At 45.2% G+C, this 12,980-nt stretch overlaps 1 protein-coding gene across 1 annotated transcript in view; it reads right to left on the bottom strand.

Annotated features, from left to right (window-relative positions):
- Positions 1-12,980, bottom strand: part of CPD (carboxypeptidase D) — a 203,927-nt gene that overhangs the window by 70,215 nt on the left and 120,732 nt on the right. Inside the window, exon 7 of the mRNA XM_073616853.1 lies at positions 68-235. Within this exon, the coding sequence (XP_073472954.1) occupies positions 68-235 (168 nt within the window). The remainder of the gene's footprint in view (positions 1-67; positions 236-12,980) is intronic.

The raw sequence follows: 12,980 nt of genomic DNA, 5'->3' as shown, positions 1-12,980 counted from the left end.
AAAAGAGTGTAGAGAGTGGAAATACAATAGCTATTAGAACTAGCTGTAAGAGACAAACATACAGTACCTCCATGGAGATTAGCAGAGAGAACAAACGGGTAATTCTTTAACCAACTCATTACAGCCAGTGTCTCCAGTTGTGGAGGGTCCATGATCTGGAAAAACTGGTCTGGGAAATTACGATTAAGATCGTAATTGTTGCTGTTGTTCCGGCCGATTATTCCATCACGGTCCCCTGTAGGGAAAAAAACATTTAAAAAGTAAACAATGCTACTTTGTGCAATGTTGTAACTTGAGAATCCACATTTAGCTTTTAATGTTCAAGCATATAAAGGTAAAAAAAAATAGGAAACTTGGAAAGTTTATGAAACACATCACACAGCCTAAGCACTATCTAAGATATGAAAGACAAAAGAACATTCTCAGACTTAATTAATAAATCAGCACAAGGGGCTATCCGGGTGTGCTAAAATCTATAACCAGCAGCAATTAGATCAGATTTCAGTTCATTGCAGTATGGCCAGTCATAGTTACATAGTGAGTGAGGTTGAAAAAATTGGATTTTTATTAGAGGTCGACCGATATATCGGCCGATATATGGCTTTTTTTTACTTAATCGGCATCGGCTGATTGTGCTGATAAAAAAAGCCGATTATAACTTTAGCGGGACTTGCAAATGACTTCTGTAATAGAAGTCAATGCAAGTTTCCTGAAGTTATCTGTGGAGAGGATTCTCTCCTCCCTGGGCAGCCTGCCAAGTCTGATAAGAAGATACATTGTATGTCTTCAGGTTCTTTTATCAATGAGCTGAACTCTGAGGCCCCTTTCACACGATCGGACCGTTCAGGTCCGCCTGTCAGTTTTGACGGCGGACCTGAACGGGCGATCCATGTTAGCCTATGGAGCGTCGGATGTCAGCGGAGACATGTCCGCTGACATCCGACCCCATCCGATCCGCTAAAAGCAGACGTATGGCTCTACGTCCAGATCCGTCGCTGGCGGATCGGATCAGGTGAGATCTGACGAAAACGGACACGCTGTCCGTTTTCGTCCGATCTCTCCATAGGCGGCAGCGGCGCCTGACAAGCCCCTCCCCGCTCAGTGAGCAGAGAGGGACCTGTCATCCGCCGGCTCAGCGGAGATCAACGGACAGATCTCCCGCTGAGCCGGCGGACAGAGGCGGGCTCCGTAGAAACGGAGCCCGCCTCGTGTGAAAGGGGCCTGAGTGGAGAAGTTCTCAGTTTAACCATTTAAAGACTCAATCTTTTCTGATACTTGTTGCTTACAAGTAAAAATCCTGTATTTTCTGCTAGAAAATCACTTAGAACCCCCAGACATTATATATTTTTTTTTAGCAGAGACCCTAGGGAATAAAATAGCGGTTGTTGCAATATTTTATGTCACACGGTATTTGCGCAGCGGTCTTTCAAACGCAATTTTTTTAAAAAAAATACACTAATTACCTGTTTTTGTGTATTTAATATTTAAGATATAGTTATTTTTTTTTTATCTAAATTATACATACAAGTGAACTGATTGGAGGTTTGTTTTGTTTGATAAATGTTTAAATGTAAAAAATTTTCTGTATCACTTATTACTTAAGGCTGCTTTCACACTGGAGCGGGCAGGCGTTGATGGTAAAACGCTGTTAGTTTTAGCGGCGCTTTACCGTCATTTTAGCGCCGCTATTCGGCTGCTAGCGGGGCACTTATAACCCAGCTAGCGGCCGAGGAAGGGGTTAAATGCGCCCATGAAGCGCTGATGCCGAAACGCTTTGGGCAATGGGCAGGAGTGGTGGAGGAGAGGTATACACCGCTCCAAAGATGCTGCTTGCAGGACTTTTTTTTAACATCCTGCCATCACATCGCCTCAGTGTGAAAGCACTCGGGCTTTCACACTGAGACTGCAGGGGAGCCGTTTTACAGGCACTTTCCAGGCGCTATTTTTAGCCCAAAAGCGCCTGAAAAAACGCCCCAGTGTGAAAGGGGTCTAACTGTTAGATTTTATGAGATGGAGGGGAAAAAAAAAAAAGAAAAAAAAAATCGGCCTAATATATCGGCCCCAAAAAAAAAAAAAAAAAAAAAAAAAAAAAAAAAAAAAAAAATCGGCATCATATCGGCCATCGGCCACCGCGATTTCTAAATATCGGCATCGGCCAGAGAAAAACCCATATCGGTCGACCTCTAATTTTTATAACAGCCTACCTGTAAAATCCTTTTCTTTGAAGTACATCACGGGACACAGCGCCATAGTAGTTACTATGTGGGTTATAGGCCACCTTCAGGTGATGGACACTGGCACGCCCTAAGACAAAAAGTGCATTCCCTCTATAACCCCTCCCACTGCTGGGAGTTCCTCAGGTTTGTAGCAAACCAATACACGTGTATACTAAAGGAGGGAGTGACCTCTGTGTCCCGTGATGTACTTCAAAGAAAAGGATTTTTCAGGTAAGCCGTTATAAAAATCCTATTTTTTTATCATACATCACGGGACACAGAGCCATGGTAGTTAATGCCAACTGAAGGGAGGGAAACACAACAAAGTAGGGCACTAGGACACCAGAGGACACATACTGCAGCCTGCAGTACACTGCGCCCGAAGGAGATATCCTCATGACCTTTACATCTACCTGATAGAATCTGGTAAATGTATGGACTGAAGACCAAGTTGCGGCCTTGCATATCTGAGCCATGGAGGCTTGGTGATTCACTGCCCAAGAAACAGCCCTGGTGGAGTGCACTTTAACATGAAAAGGAGGAAATTAGGATGAGGACGCAATACAACCTCATCCTAATGAATAATCAAATATGACTCTTTACAAAAAAAGAGCAGCCAAGTCTGATACTCTTTTTGCAGAAGATATGGCAACCAGGACAATTATTTTCCTCGTCAAGAGGACCAAGAGGATATCTTGTATTGGCTCAAAAGGCTGTTTCTGTAATGCCAACAGGACTAAATTCAAGTCCCAAGGGTTCAGGGGTGACCCAACTGGAGGATTAATACATGTTACCCCTTGAATAAACTTATGAACCAGAGAGCGTGAAGTAGTTGTTGAAAAAAACACCGATAAGGCCAACACCTGGCCCTTGATAGAACTCAAGGCCAGCTTCATTTTTAATCCCATCTGTAGGAATTCAAGGATCCTACCTATGACATATTTCCTGGGGTGCCAACCCCTGGATTCACAACAGGAGACATATGCCTTCCAGACTCTATAGTATATAACTCTGGAGGACGGCTTCTTGGCATTAACCAAAGTAGAAACTACTGAAGCTGACAACCCCATGGTCTTTCAAAATGTGAGTCTCAATAGCCAAACCATTAAATTTAGCGTTTAAGGTAGGATGGAATACTGGACCTTGCGAGAGAAGGTCTGGCCACAGTGGTGGGGTCCAAGGGTCCCATATCGCCATTTATACGATCTTGGCAAACCAAGATCTCCTGGGCCACAAGAATCACCTCCTTTCGTTCTTGCTTGATCCTGTGAAGAAGGCGTGGAAGCAGCGGAACAGGAGAGAACGCATAGATCAGTGACATATTTACAGAAAGATGTCGGGGTGAAGGGACCATTCTCCTGGGAATGATTGTTGGCAACTCAAGTAATCCGCTTGCCAATTCTCTATCCCTGGAATTAAAATTGCTGATAAGCAAGGAATGTTGTTTTCTGCCCGACAAAGAATATGATTCACCTCTCTCTAGGGCCGAAAGACTTCTTGTGCCCGCTTGGTGATCGATATAGGCCACTGCTGTGGCATTGTCGGTAGTCTGAGCATCCAGGCCTCTAGGGCCAGGTGCACTGCCCGAATCTCTAGAATTTTGATGGGCAAGGTCATCTCTGATTTGGACCATTTCCCTTGGACAGACGCTTCTTCCAGGACTGCTCCCCAGCCCAAAAGGCTGGCATCTGTTACCACCTTCCAAGTAACTGGTAACCAGTTGAGGCTCTGACGCACTTCGGGGGATAAACGCATTGGGAAGTCCACAGCTTGGACCTACTTGTTGCAAGTTGACAGTATACTGTTTTGCAGCAGTCCTGAATAACACTGCGCATAAGGAACGGCCTCGAAAGAAGCCACCATCTTCCCCAATAGCTTCATGCAAAGTCGAATAGAAGGATTCCTCTTTGTTTTGACCAATTGAATCAGTTCCTTTATCGAACTGACCCTTTCCTGGGGCAAAAACACCTTCTTCTGAACTGTATCTATGATCAGCCCAAGTACTGCAATCTCCTTGAAGATTTTAAGGAGGATTTCTCTAGGCTGAGAATCCAACCTAGGAATTCCAGGTAACCGACTGCGGTGACCAAACTTTGGTTTAAGTGGGCTACCGACTGATCTATCAAGAGTAGATTGTCTAAGTAGGCCAGTATTTTTATACCTTGAGCCTTTAGCCTGGCTAAAGAAGGAGCCAGGACCTTTGTAAACACTCGAGGTGCAGTAGCTAGACCGAATGGCAGAGCTACAAACTGAAAATGAAGATTTTCTACCTTGAAGCGTAGAAAATTCTGGTGAGCGGGAAAATCGGCACATGGAGGTAAGCATCCTTGATGTCGATTGAAACCAGAAATTCTTCCCCTTGTAGGAAGGAGGCTACTGATCGGATTGACTCCATGCGAAAAGAACGGATATTCAAAAACCGGTTTAGATCTTTGAGATCTAAAATGGGTCTGACATCCCCGTTTGGTTTTGGAACCATGAAAAGGGTTGAATAAAACCCTAATCCTTGCTTTCCCAAGGGGACCACCAATATCACACTTTGAGACAAGAGATGAACGAGAGAGAGAGAGAGAGAGAGAGAGAGAGAGAGAGAGAGAGAGAGAGAGAGAGAGAGAGAGAGAGAGAGAGAGAGAGAGAGAGAGAGAGAGAGAGAGAGAGAGAGAGAGAGAGAGAGAGAGAGAGAGAGAGAGAGAGAGAGAGAGAGAGAGAGAGAGACTTTTTTTTCACTGGATCTCTGGGAACGCTCGACCTGAGAAAACTGTAGAAGCCTTCCCCCCACTCGAGCGAGCGGGGGTGCCCCCTTCATAAGGAGGCATTAGTATTTTGTTTTGTGGGTTTCCTCCCCCTGGTCCTCTTTTGGTCCTGGGACTGACCCTGAGGTTTACCTCTTGCACTTGACGGAGAAGGCCGTTGTGACTGCCTGGAGGCTAATGCCCCTGGCACTGGAGAAAAACGCCTAAAAGAAAAATGCTTAAACTTATTCTTAACCGGAAAAAGGGCACTTTTCCCATTAGAAATTCTTTGGATATACTTATCCAGATCGTCTCCAAATAACCGTTCACCATGAAATGGGAAACTGGCCAAGAGCTGGCGCTTCGGCTGACCAATTTTTCAACCATAGGATTCTATGCACATGTACCAGCCCTAGCATGAGCCATGAGGCCTGCGGAATAGAATCTTTCATAGTGTCTACTGTAAAACACAACGCTTCTGATATCCCGGCCAAATCTTGGGTCTGCTGATCAGGAATAACCTTGAGTACCTCCATAAACTGGTCCTTTAAGGACCAAGATACTCCGATCGTTGCCAGCGCAGGCTGAACCCGTGAGCGAAATATAGTTTTTTTTTTTTTTTTTTTAAAAGGAATTCCAACGTCTTATCTGTTGGACCCTTTAGCATATGAGCATTGTCTAGCTGGACAAGTCAGGTTTTTGTTTACAGAGGACATATCAGCGTCAATTGCTGTAATTCCCCATTTTCTTATAAAACTCTTCCTCCATAGGATAAAGTATTGAAAACTTTTTTAGAGGAATAAAACTGTTTATCTGGGTGCACCCACTCAGAATACATAAGCTTTTTTAAACCATAAATGGATAGGAAAAGCATGAACCGATTGGGGAGGCTTTAGTGAACCCAAACCAGAAGTGGGCTCATCGACTGACTGCGCTGCTGGCAGTAAAAATGTGGAGCAGACCAATTCAGTGAGATATTGTACCAACAACCTTTCCTGCGAACCTGATCCTTCCGTATTAGGTTCTTCGGAAGAGGAAACATCAGCAAAAGGAATGCCTGTGTCACCAAACCTTTAATATGCCTCCTTTGCTCTTGTGACCCTCTGCAGCCTGCAACAGCAAAAATGGCGCTTTTTAAAACACTCCTTCCCGCACTGAGCATCGGAGGACGCCAACGCCGCGCTAAGCTCCGCGCCCCATCGGCTATGACCCTTCCCCTCTTTTTTTTTAAAAAAAAAAAAAAGCTCCGATCCTATGGGATCCACAGGGAGGGAAGGAGAGAAGAAGGAATGGCGAGGGAGGGAAGAAGGAATGGTGAGGGGGGGGAGGTCTGGAAGCCACCGAGCGGCGTGCCGTTTGCGACGTTTTTTTTCTCAATTTCTTCTAGTGCCCTTTCCCCGAGAAGAGGGGAAGAAAAAACAGCACAGGAGGGCGTCTGGTGGGGGGAGGGAACCCCCCAGGCTTACCGGAGGTCTTGCTGCTGGCCGGAGGAAGAGAAACCTGCTGCTTCCTGGACATGCGGGCTCTCTGAGAAGCATGAGACAGTAACTGCTCAAATACAGCCCCCAGTGGTGACACATAGGCATGACAACACTTACTAAATTTAAAGGAGACATTCATAAGAAAATTTTAAAAATTTCTTAGAAAACTCCACTTACCTTTCCCGCCGCAGGGTTTTCAGTGTTAAACCAACAGACTCAATCTTCACCCTTCACGGTGGGTTCTGTTAAACCTTCAGGAGCTGGGGATCCTCGAGGACACCCACAATCCTGGACCTGTAATAGCACCACCGCCAGTAAAAACTTTATGGCCTTAATACCAAAAAATACTGGGTCCCAGGGTCCAGCTCTCTAAAGAGAAGCGTTACAGGCAAGACCTAGTTTCTTCGGATACGAGGCCCGGGTACTAGAGCTGCACAATTCTGGCCAAAATGAGAATCACAATTTTTTTTGCTTAGAATAAAGATCACAATTCTCTCACAATTCTCGCGCCGTAAAATCTTTCACATTATACAAAAAAAATTTGGGCTAACTTTACTGGGTTAGTTTTTTTTTTTTTAAATTCATTAAAGTAATTTTTCCCAAAAAATTGCATTTGAAAGACCACTGCGCAAATACAGTGCGACATAAAAAAATGTAACAACCACCATTTTGTTCCCTACTAAAAAATACATATATAACGTGTGGGGGTTCTAAGTAATGTTTAGCAATTTCTAGCAAAAAAATAAAGATTTTAACTTGAAAACAACTGTCAGAAAAAGGTTTAGTGTTTAAGTGGTTAAACGTTCCTAATTTACATACAGAAGTCTATTCCTTTGATGTAAAAGACAAATTGATACAATGTTTAGACTTAACATTCCACTGATAGAATGTTTTAAAACTTGGCAGACTGCCCAGACTTTGACTTTTGAGTCTGAGAGCAGAGAGAAAATTCTCTGCATACCAAAGATCGGGAAGATTGCAAAGGGAAAAAAATCGTGATAACTATTCTTGACGATTAATCGTGCAGCTCTACCGGGTACCATTCAATTCGGCCAAAAAGACACTTTGAATGGATCTGCCTGCATGGCTAGCCCCAGCAAGGATTACTCTAGTGGAGCTCAGCACAGCTCATCTTTACTCGTGACCAACACCTTAGACACTGGCGAAAAAACTGAGGAACTCCCAGCAGGGAGGGGTTATATAGGGAGTGCACTTTTTGTCTTGGGGCGTGCCAGTGTCCATCACCTGAAGGTGGCCTACAACCCACATAATAACTACTATGGCTCTGTGTCCCCTGATATATGATAAGAAAAAGACACAAGTCCAACCTATGTGTGTGATTATATGTCAGTATTACATTGTATGTCCCTGTATGTTGTGGTCGTTCAGGTGCTTATCTAAAAGTTTCTTGAAACTATCGATGCCCCCCGCTGAAACCACCGCCTGTGGAAAGTATATCTACATCCTTGCCGCTCTTACAGTAAAGAACCCTCTACGTAGTTTAAGGTTAAACCTCTTTTCTTCTAATTTTAATGAGTGGCCATGTGTCTTTTTAAACTCTCTTTCGCAAAAAATTTTATCCCTATTGTGGGGTCACCAGTACGGTATTTGTATATTGAAATCATTTCACCTCTCAAGTGTCTCTTCTCCAGAGAGAATAAGTTCAGTGCTCCTTTCCTCATAACTAATATCTCCAGACCCTTTATTAGCTTTGTTGCCCTTCTTTGTACTTGCTACATTACTAGTACATCCTTCCTGAGGACTGGTGCCCAGAACTGGACAGCATAATCCAGGTGGGGCCGGACCAAAGTCTTGTAGAGTGGGAGAATTATCGCTTTATCCCTGGAGTTAATCCCCTTTTTAATGCATGCCAATTTTCTGTTTGCTTTGTTAGCAGCAGCTTAGCATTGCATGCCATTGCTGGGCCTACATCTACTAGGACCCCCCAGGTCCTTCTCCATCCTAGATTCCCCCAGAGGTTCTCCCCCCCAGTGTATAGATTGCATTCATATTTTTGTCACCCAAATGCATTATTCTATATTTTTCTACATTAAATCTCATTTGCCATGTAGTTGCCCACCCCATTTATTTGTTCAGATCTTCTTGCAAGGTTTCCACATTCTGCGGAGACGTTATTGCCCTGCTTAGCTTAGTATCGTCCACAAATACAAAGATTGAACTATTTACGTCATCCTCCAGGTCGTTTATGAACAAAACTAAACAGGATTGGTCCCAGCACAGAACCCTGGGGGACCCCACTACCCACCCCTGACCATTCTGAGTACTCCCCATTTATCACCACCATTTGAACCCGCCCTTGTAGCCAGTTTTCAATCCATGTACTCACCCTATGGTCCATGCCAATGGACCTTATTTTGTACAGTAAACATTTATGGGGAACTGTGTCAAATGCTTTTGCAAAATCCAGATATATCACGTCTGGGTGCCTTCCTTTATCTAGATGGCAGCTCACCTCCGCAAAGAAGGTTAATAGATTGGTTTGGCAAGAACGATTCTTCATGAATCCATGCTGATTACTGCTAATGATACCGTTTTCATTACTAAATTACAGTCAATGTTGATTTCTATGGTTTGCTGACTTATGAACATTGCTCGTGGCTTTTCTGGATAAGTCTGTATGCACAAGAAGGATTAAAGGCTAAGTCTACCTTTAAAAAAAATAAATGCACATAGTTTTGCAGAGAAAAAAAAATATGCATTTATTATTATTCTTTTAATTTTAACAGGAGCCTGCAGAGTATTAACGATCAGTGGATTGCGGGTGCAAAATCAGGCTCCTGTAAACACTTCCTCCAGCTCTCTGCCCGTACCTCTGTTTAGGCTTTTAGCTGCAAAGCTGGAGGAAAATTTAATGCACCTAATACCACACTTATAATCCATTAAGGACTACAAGTCCATCTGCCACGGTGGAAGATTGGGCGTGTAGTTCATTCATTCACAGATTTCTGTGAACGAATGATGTGGCCGTGCAGGTGAAGTCCTGTACAGCCATGCAAAATTTAAAAGTGACAGAAGCTGTGGGGAAAAAGAACCTTCAAACACAGTCATGCGGATTGGGTTCAGGGGCGTGAGGGTGGGGAGAATTTGCACCATGTTACACCGAATTATGGATGCAACATGGTGCAAAAGGTCAACATAGCCTTTTTTCACACTTTCTTCAACATATCTAAAAATCTAAAAACACTGGGGGAGACTTTACTAAGATTAGAGCAGACAGAATCTGGAGCAGCTGTGCATAGAAACCAATCCGCTTTCAAGTTCAACTTGTTCAGTTACGCTTTGAAAGTAAAAAAGTTAGAAGCTGACTGGTTGCTATGCACAGCTGCTCCAGATTTTGTCTGCTCCGGTCATAGTGAATTCCCCTCACTGTAAGTTAGAAAAACTGTGTCTGAAAGAATGTTGTTCCATGCAACACAATGGCTTGTTAACCTCATGGTGCCAGCCACATGAAAATATGTGGCCTTTCAGCAAGTGGGCCTTGGCGCCAAGCAGCCACATATTTGCGTGCATTAGTGCAAATACAGCTGTGCTGAGAGCGTGCACCTTACACGCTCCAGGCACAGTTACCGCCAGCTAACAGAAAGCTTCCGATCCCTACTTTAAATCGGGAGCTTTCCAATCATGTGATCACCGTGACAGCCAATCACATGATCATAAACCCCACCGCTTGGCATCCTAAACCCCTCAAAGGAGGCAGGAGGCTACGTCTCCAAGGGGTCAAAGCGGTAGTAAACCGCTGGCTTCTTTTAACAAGCCATCCAGCATCACCGCTGAAGGAACTGCCACCTACACCTGATCTTCTTTCTGGGTTCGTTAACTCCAGGTGTGTAAGTGGCCGGAGCAGTGATGAGTTCACTCCCGCACATGCGTGCAGAAGCTGGCGTTTACAGCACAGGACTCTGAAGGAATGGCAAGGTATGCCGTTCCTGTAAAATCGCATGCACCGGTGACGTCACCGGCTGCATCTAAAGTAAGTATCCTAAACGGTGCGAGTTTAGGTAATATTTACAGTACATAAAAGGTAAGCCTTATAATAGTGTGACAGACCTAGCCGGGAGAGAGACTTTTGGAGGGGACTGTATGCTAGCCTCTTGCCGATCGATCGGGGGCCCTTGCATTTGGGGAAACGGTGCTCTTTGTGAACTGTATGCCTGGGGACCCTTGAGGTGGTATTACTGTGGATTCGGGTCCTGGTCCCCCAGGACACACAGACTCTGGGGACCCTGGATTTGCCATATTGGAATAGTGGCTGATTCATAATGCTGGGACAGATACTGTTAGGAGATGCGGATGTAAATTCCAACACCTGTCTGTCTATTGTCTGCTAAAATGTGTATTGTAAATAAGTCTACTATGGCATCTAAGAGTCATTAGATCCCCATTGTTATTTGTGTTAATTAACTGTGTTATTGTGTGAAGAAGAGTCTATGTTGATTGTGATAATGTTGATTGGATTTTCTGAACTACAAGACGGCCAGTTGGGCCTAACAGTCATGTCTGAGTCATCTAGGCTGTCTAAAGGGATTAGTTAATTAGCTCATGTTAATTAGGTTACAGCTGTATTGTTAGAGTAATATGACCAGGAGGTCTGCACCTCCACTTTGAGTGTATAAAAGCCTGTATTTTGCAATAAAAGAGATTCCTGTTTGAACTTACATACAGCCTGCCTGGTGTTTGTTCTGAGCTATTACAACTGGGTTGGAACGGCACATATCTGTAGTTCTAATCCTGGAACATTGGATGACCGAGCAATCAGATGTTGCAATCTGCAGTCTGATTCAATAGCTGCAGAGGAGTGTCGGGAGAGTGGAATCGAGCGAGCAAGGGGCTCGTTACAAATAGTAAATGGTAAAAATCATGCATAGGAGTTTACGCCCACTTTAAAGTGACATATCCCTGTCTGGCTAATCTGTGCAGTGAGGTGTTTGTATCCAAGTTCTGCTGGAAAAAGGTTTGAGAAAAAGGAAGTGTATTTCTATTTTTGCAGCCAAATTGGGATAACACCTACTTTATATTTGTTACAAGTTTCTTTTCACATAGCCTAAAAGAAAAAGAAAAAAAATTGCTGCCGATTTTACTTGCTTAAAAATCCTACCTGGGTTTCCCTGTGCAGGGAGAAAAAGCAACAGTTACCAATCTTTATTACAGGAAGCTCCTGCACAGAGGCACAGTTTTAGGCACCTTTCACACGGACGGCTATTCTGCCGCAGTTAAAAGCATGTTTTTTTTCCTGTGGAGTTCAAGACTCCAGGCACTGCGATCAGCTGCATTTGCAGTGCGGTTAGCTGCGGTCGCGTTTGGCTGCGGTTTGCCATTTCCATGGCAACCCGACAGGGTGCCCACTCGCACTGTTTGGTATGAATCTTGAGGGGGAACTCCACGCCAAATTTTAAATTAAAAAATGTCGTGGGTTCCCCCCCCAGGGGCATACCAGGCCCTTCGGTCTGGTATGGATTTGAAGAGGAACCCCTACACCGAAAAAACGGCCTGGGGTTCCCCCCAAAATCCATACCAGACCCTTAACCCAGCACGCAGCCCGGTCGGTCAGGAAAGGGGGTGGGGACAGGCGAGCGCCCCCCCCCCCTCCTGAGCCGTATCAGGCCGCATGCCCTCAACATGGGGGGTGGGTGCTTTGGGGGAGGGGGCGCCCTGCGGCCCACCCACCCCAAAGCACTTTGTCCCCATGTTGATGAGGACAAGGGCCTCTTCCCGACAACCCTGGCCATTGATTGTCGGGGTCTGCAGGCGGGGGACTTATCGGAATCCGGGAACCCCCTTTAATAAGGGGGCCCCCAGATCCCGGCCCCCCACCCTATGTAAATGAGTATGGGGTACATGGTACCCCTACCCATTCACCTGGGGAAAAAGTGTCAATAAAAAAAACACTACACAGATTTTTAAAGTAATTTATTAGACAGCTCCGGGGGTCTTCTTCCGACTTCGGGTCTTCTGCCGGGCTCCTCCGTTATCTTCTGCTCTTTTGCTATAGCGGAGGAGCCCGGTCTGCTGCCTTCTGCCTTCTTCCCTCTTCTCTTCTTCTGATGTTGACACGATGCTCTCTCCGGCTGGAATGCACTCTGGGCGCTCCACTCTGACTTATATAGGCGGTGACCCCGTCCCCTTATGCCGTCACAGTCCCTGGGCATGCTGGGACTGTGACGTTTTAGGGGGCGTAATCCTCCACCACAGGGCGTAGAAGATAGCGGAGGAGCCCGGCAGAAGACCCGGAGAGCGCGGAGAAGAACCGGAGAGACCCCCGAAGTCGGAAGAAGACCCCCGAAGTCGGAAGAAGACCCTCGGAGCTGTCTAATAAATTACTTTAAAAATCTGTGTAGTGTTTTTTTTATTGACACTTTTTCCCTAGGTGAATGGGTAGGGCTACCATGTACCCCATTACTCATTCACATAGGGTGGGGGGCCGGGATCTGGGAGCCCCCTTATTAAAGGGGGCTCCCGGATTCCGATAAGCCTGCAGACCCCGACAACCAACGGCCAGGGTTGTCGGGAAGAGGCTCTTGGTCCTCATCAAC

The sequence above is a fragment of the Aquarana catesbeiana genome, linkage group LG02, assembly GCF_042186555.1.
Source record: "Aquarana catesbeiana isolate 2022-GZ linkage group LG02, ASM4218655v1, whole genome shotgun sequence".
Classification (NCBI taxonomy): Eukaryota; Metazoa; Chordata; class Amphibia; order Anura; family Ranidae; genus Aquarana; species Aquarana catesbeiana.
This window is presented reverse-complemented; position numbering and strand designations above follow the sequence as displayed.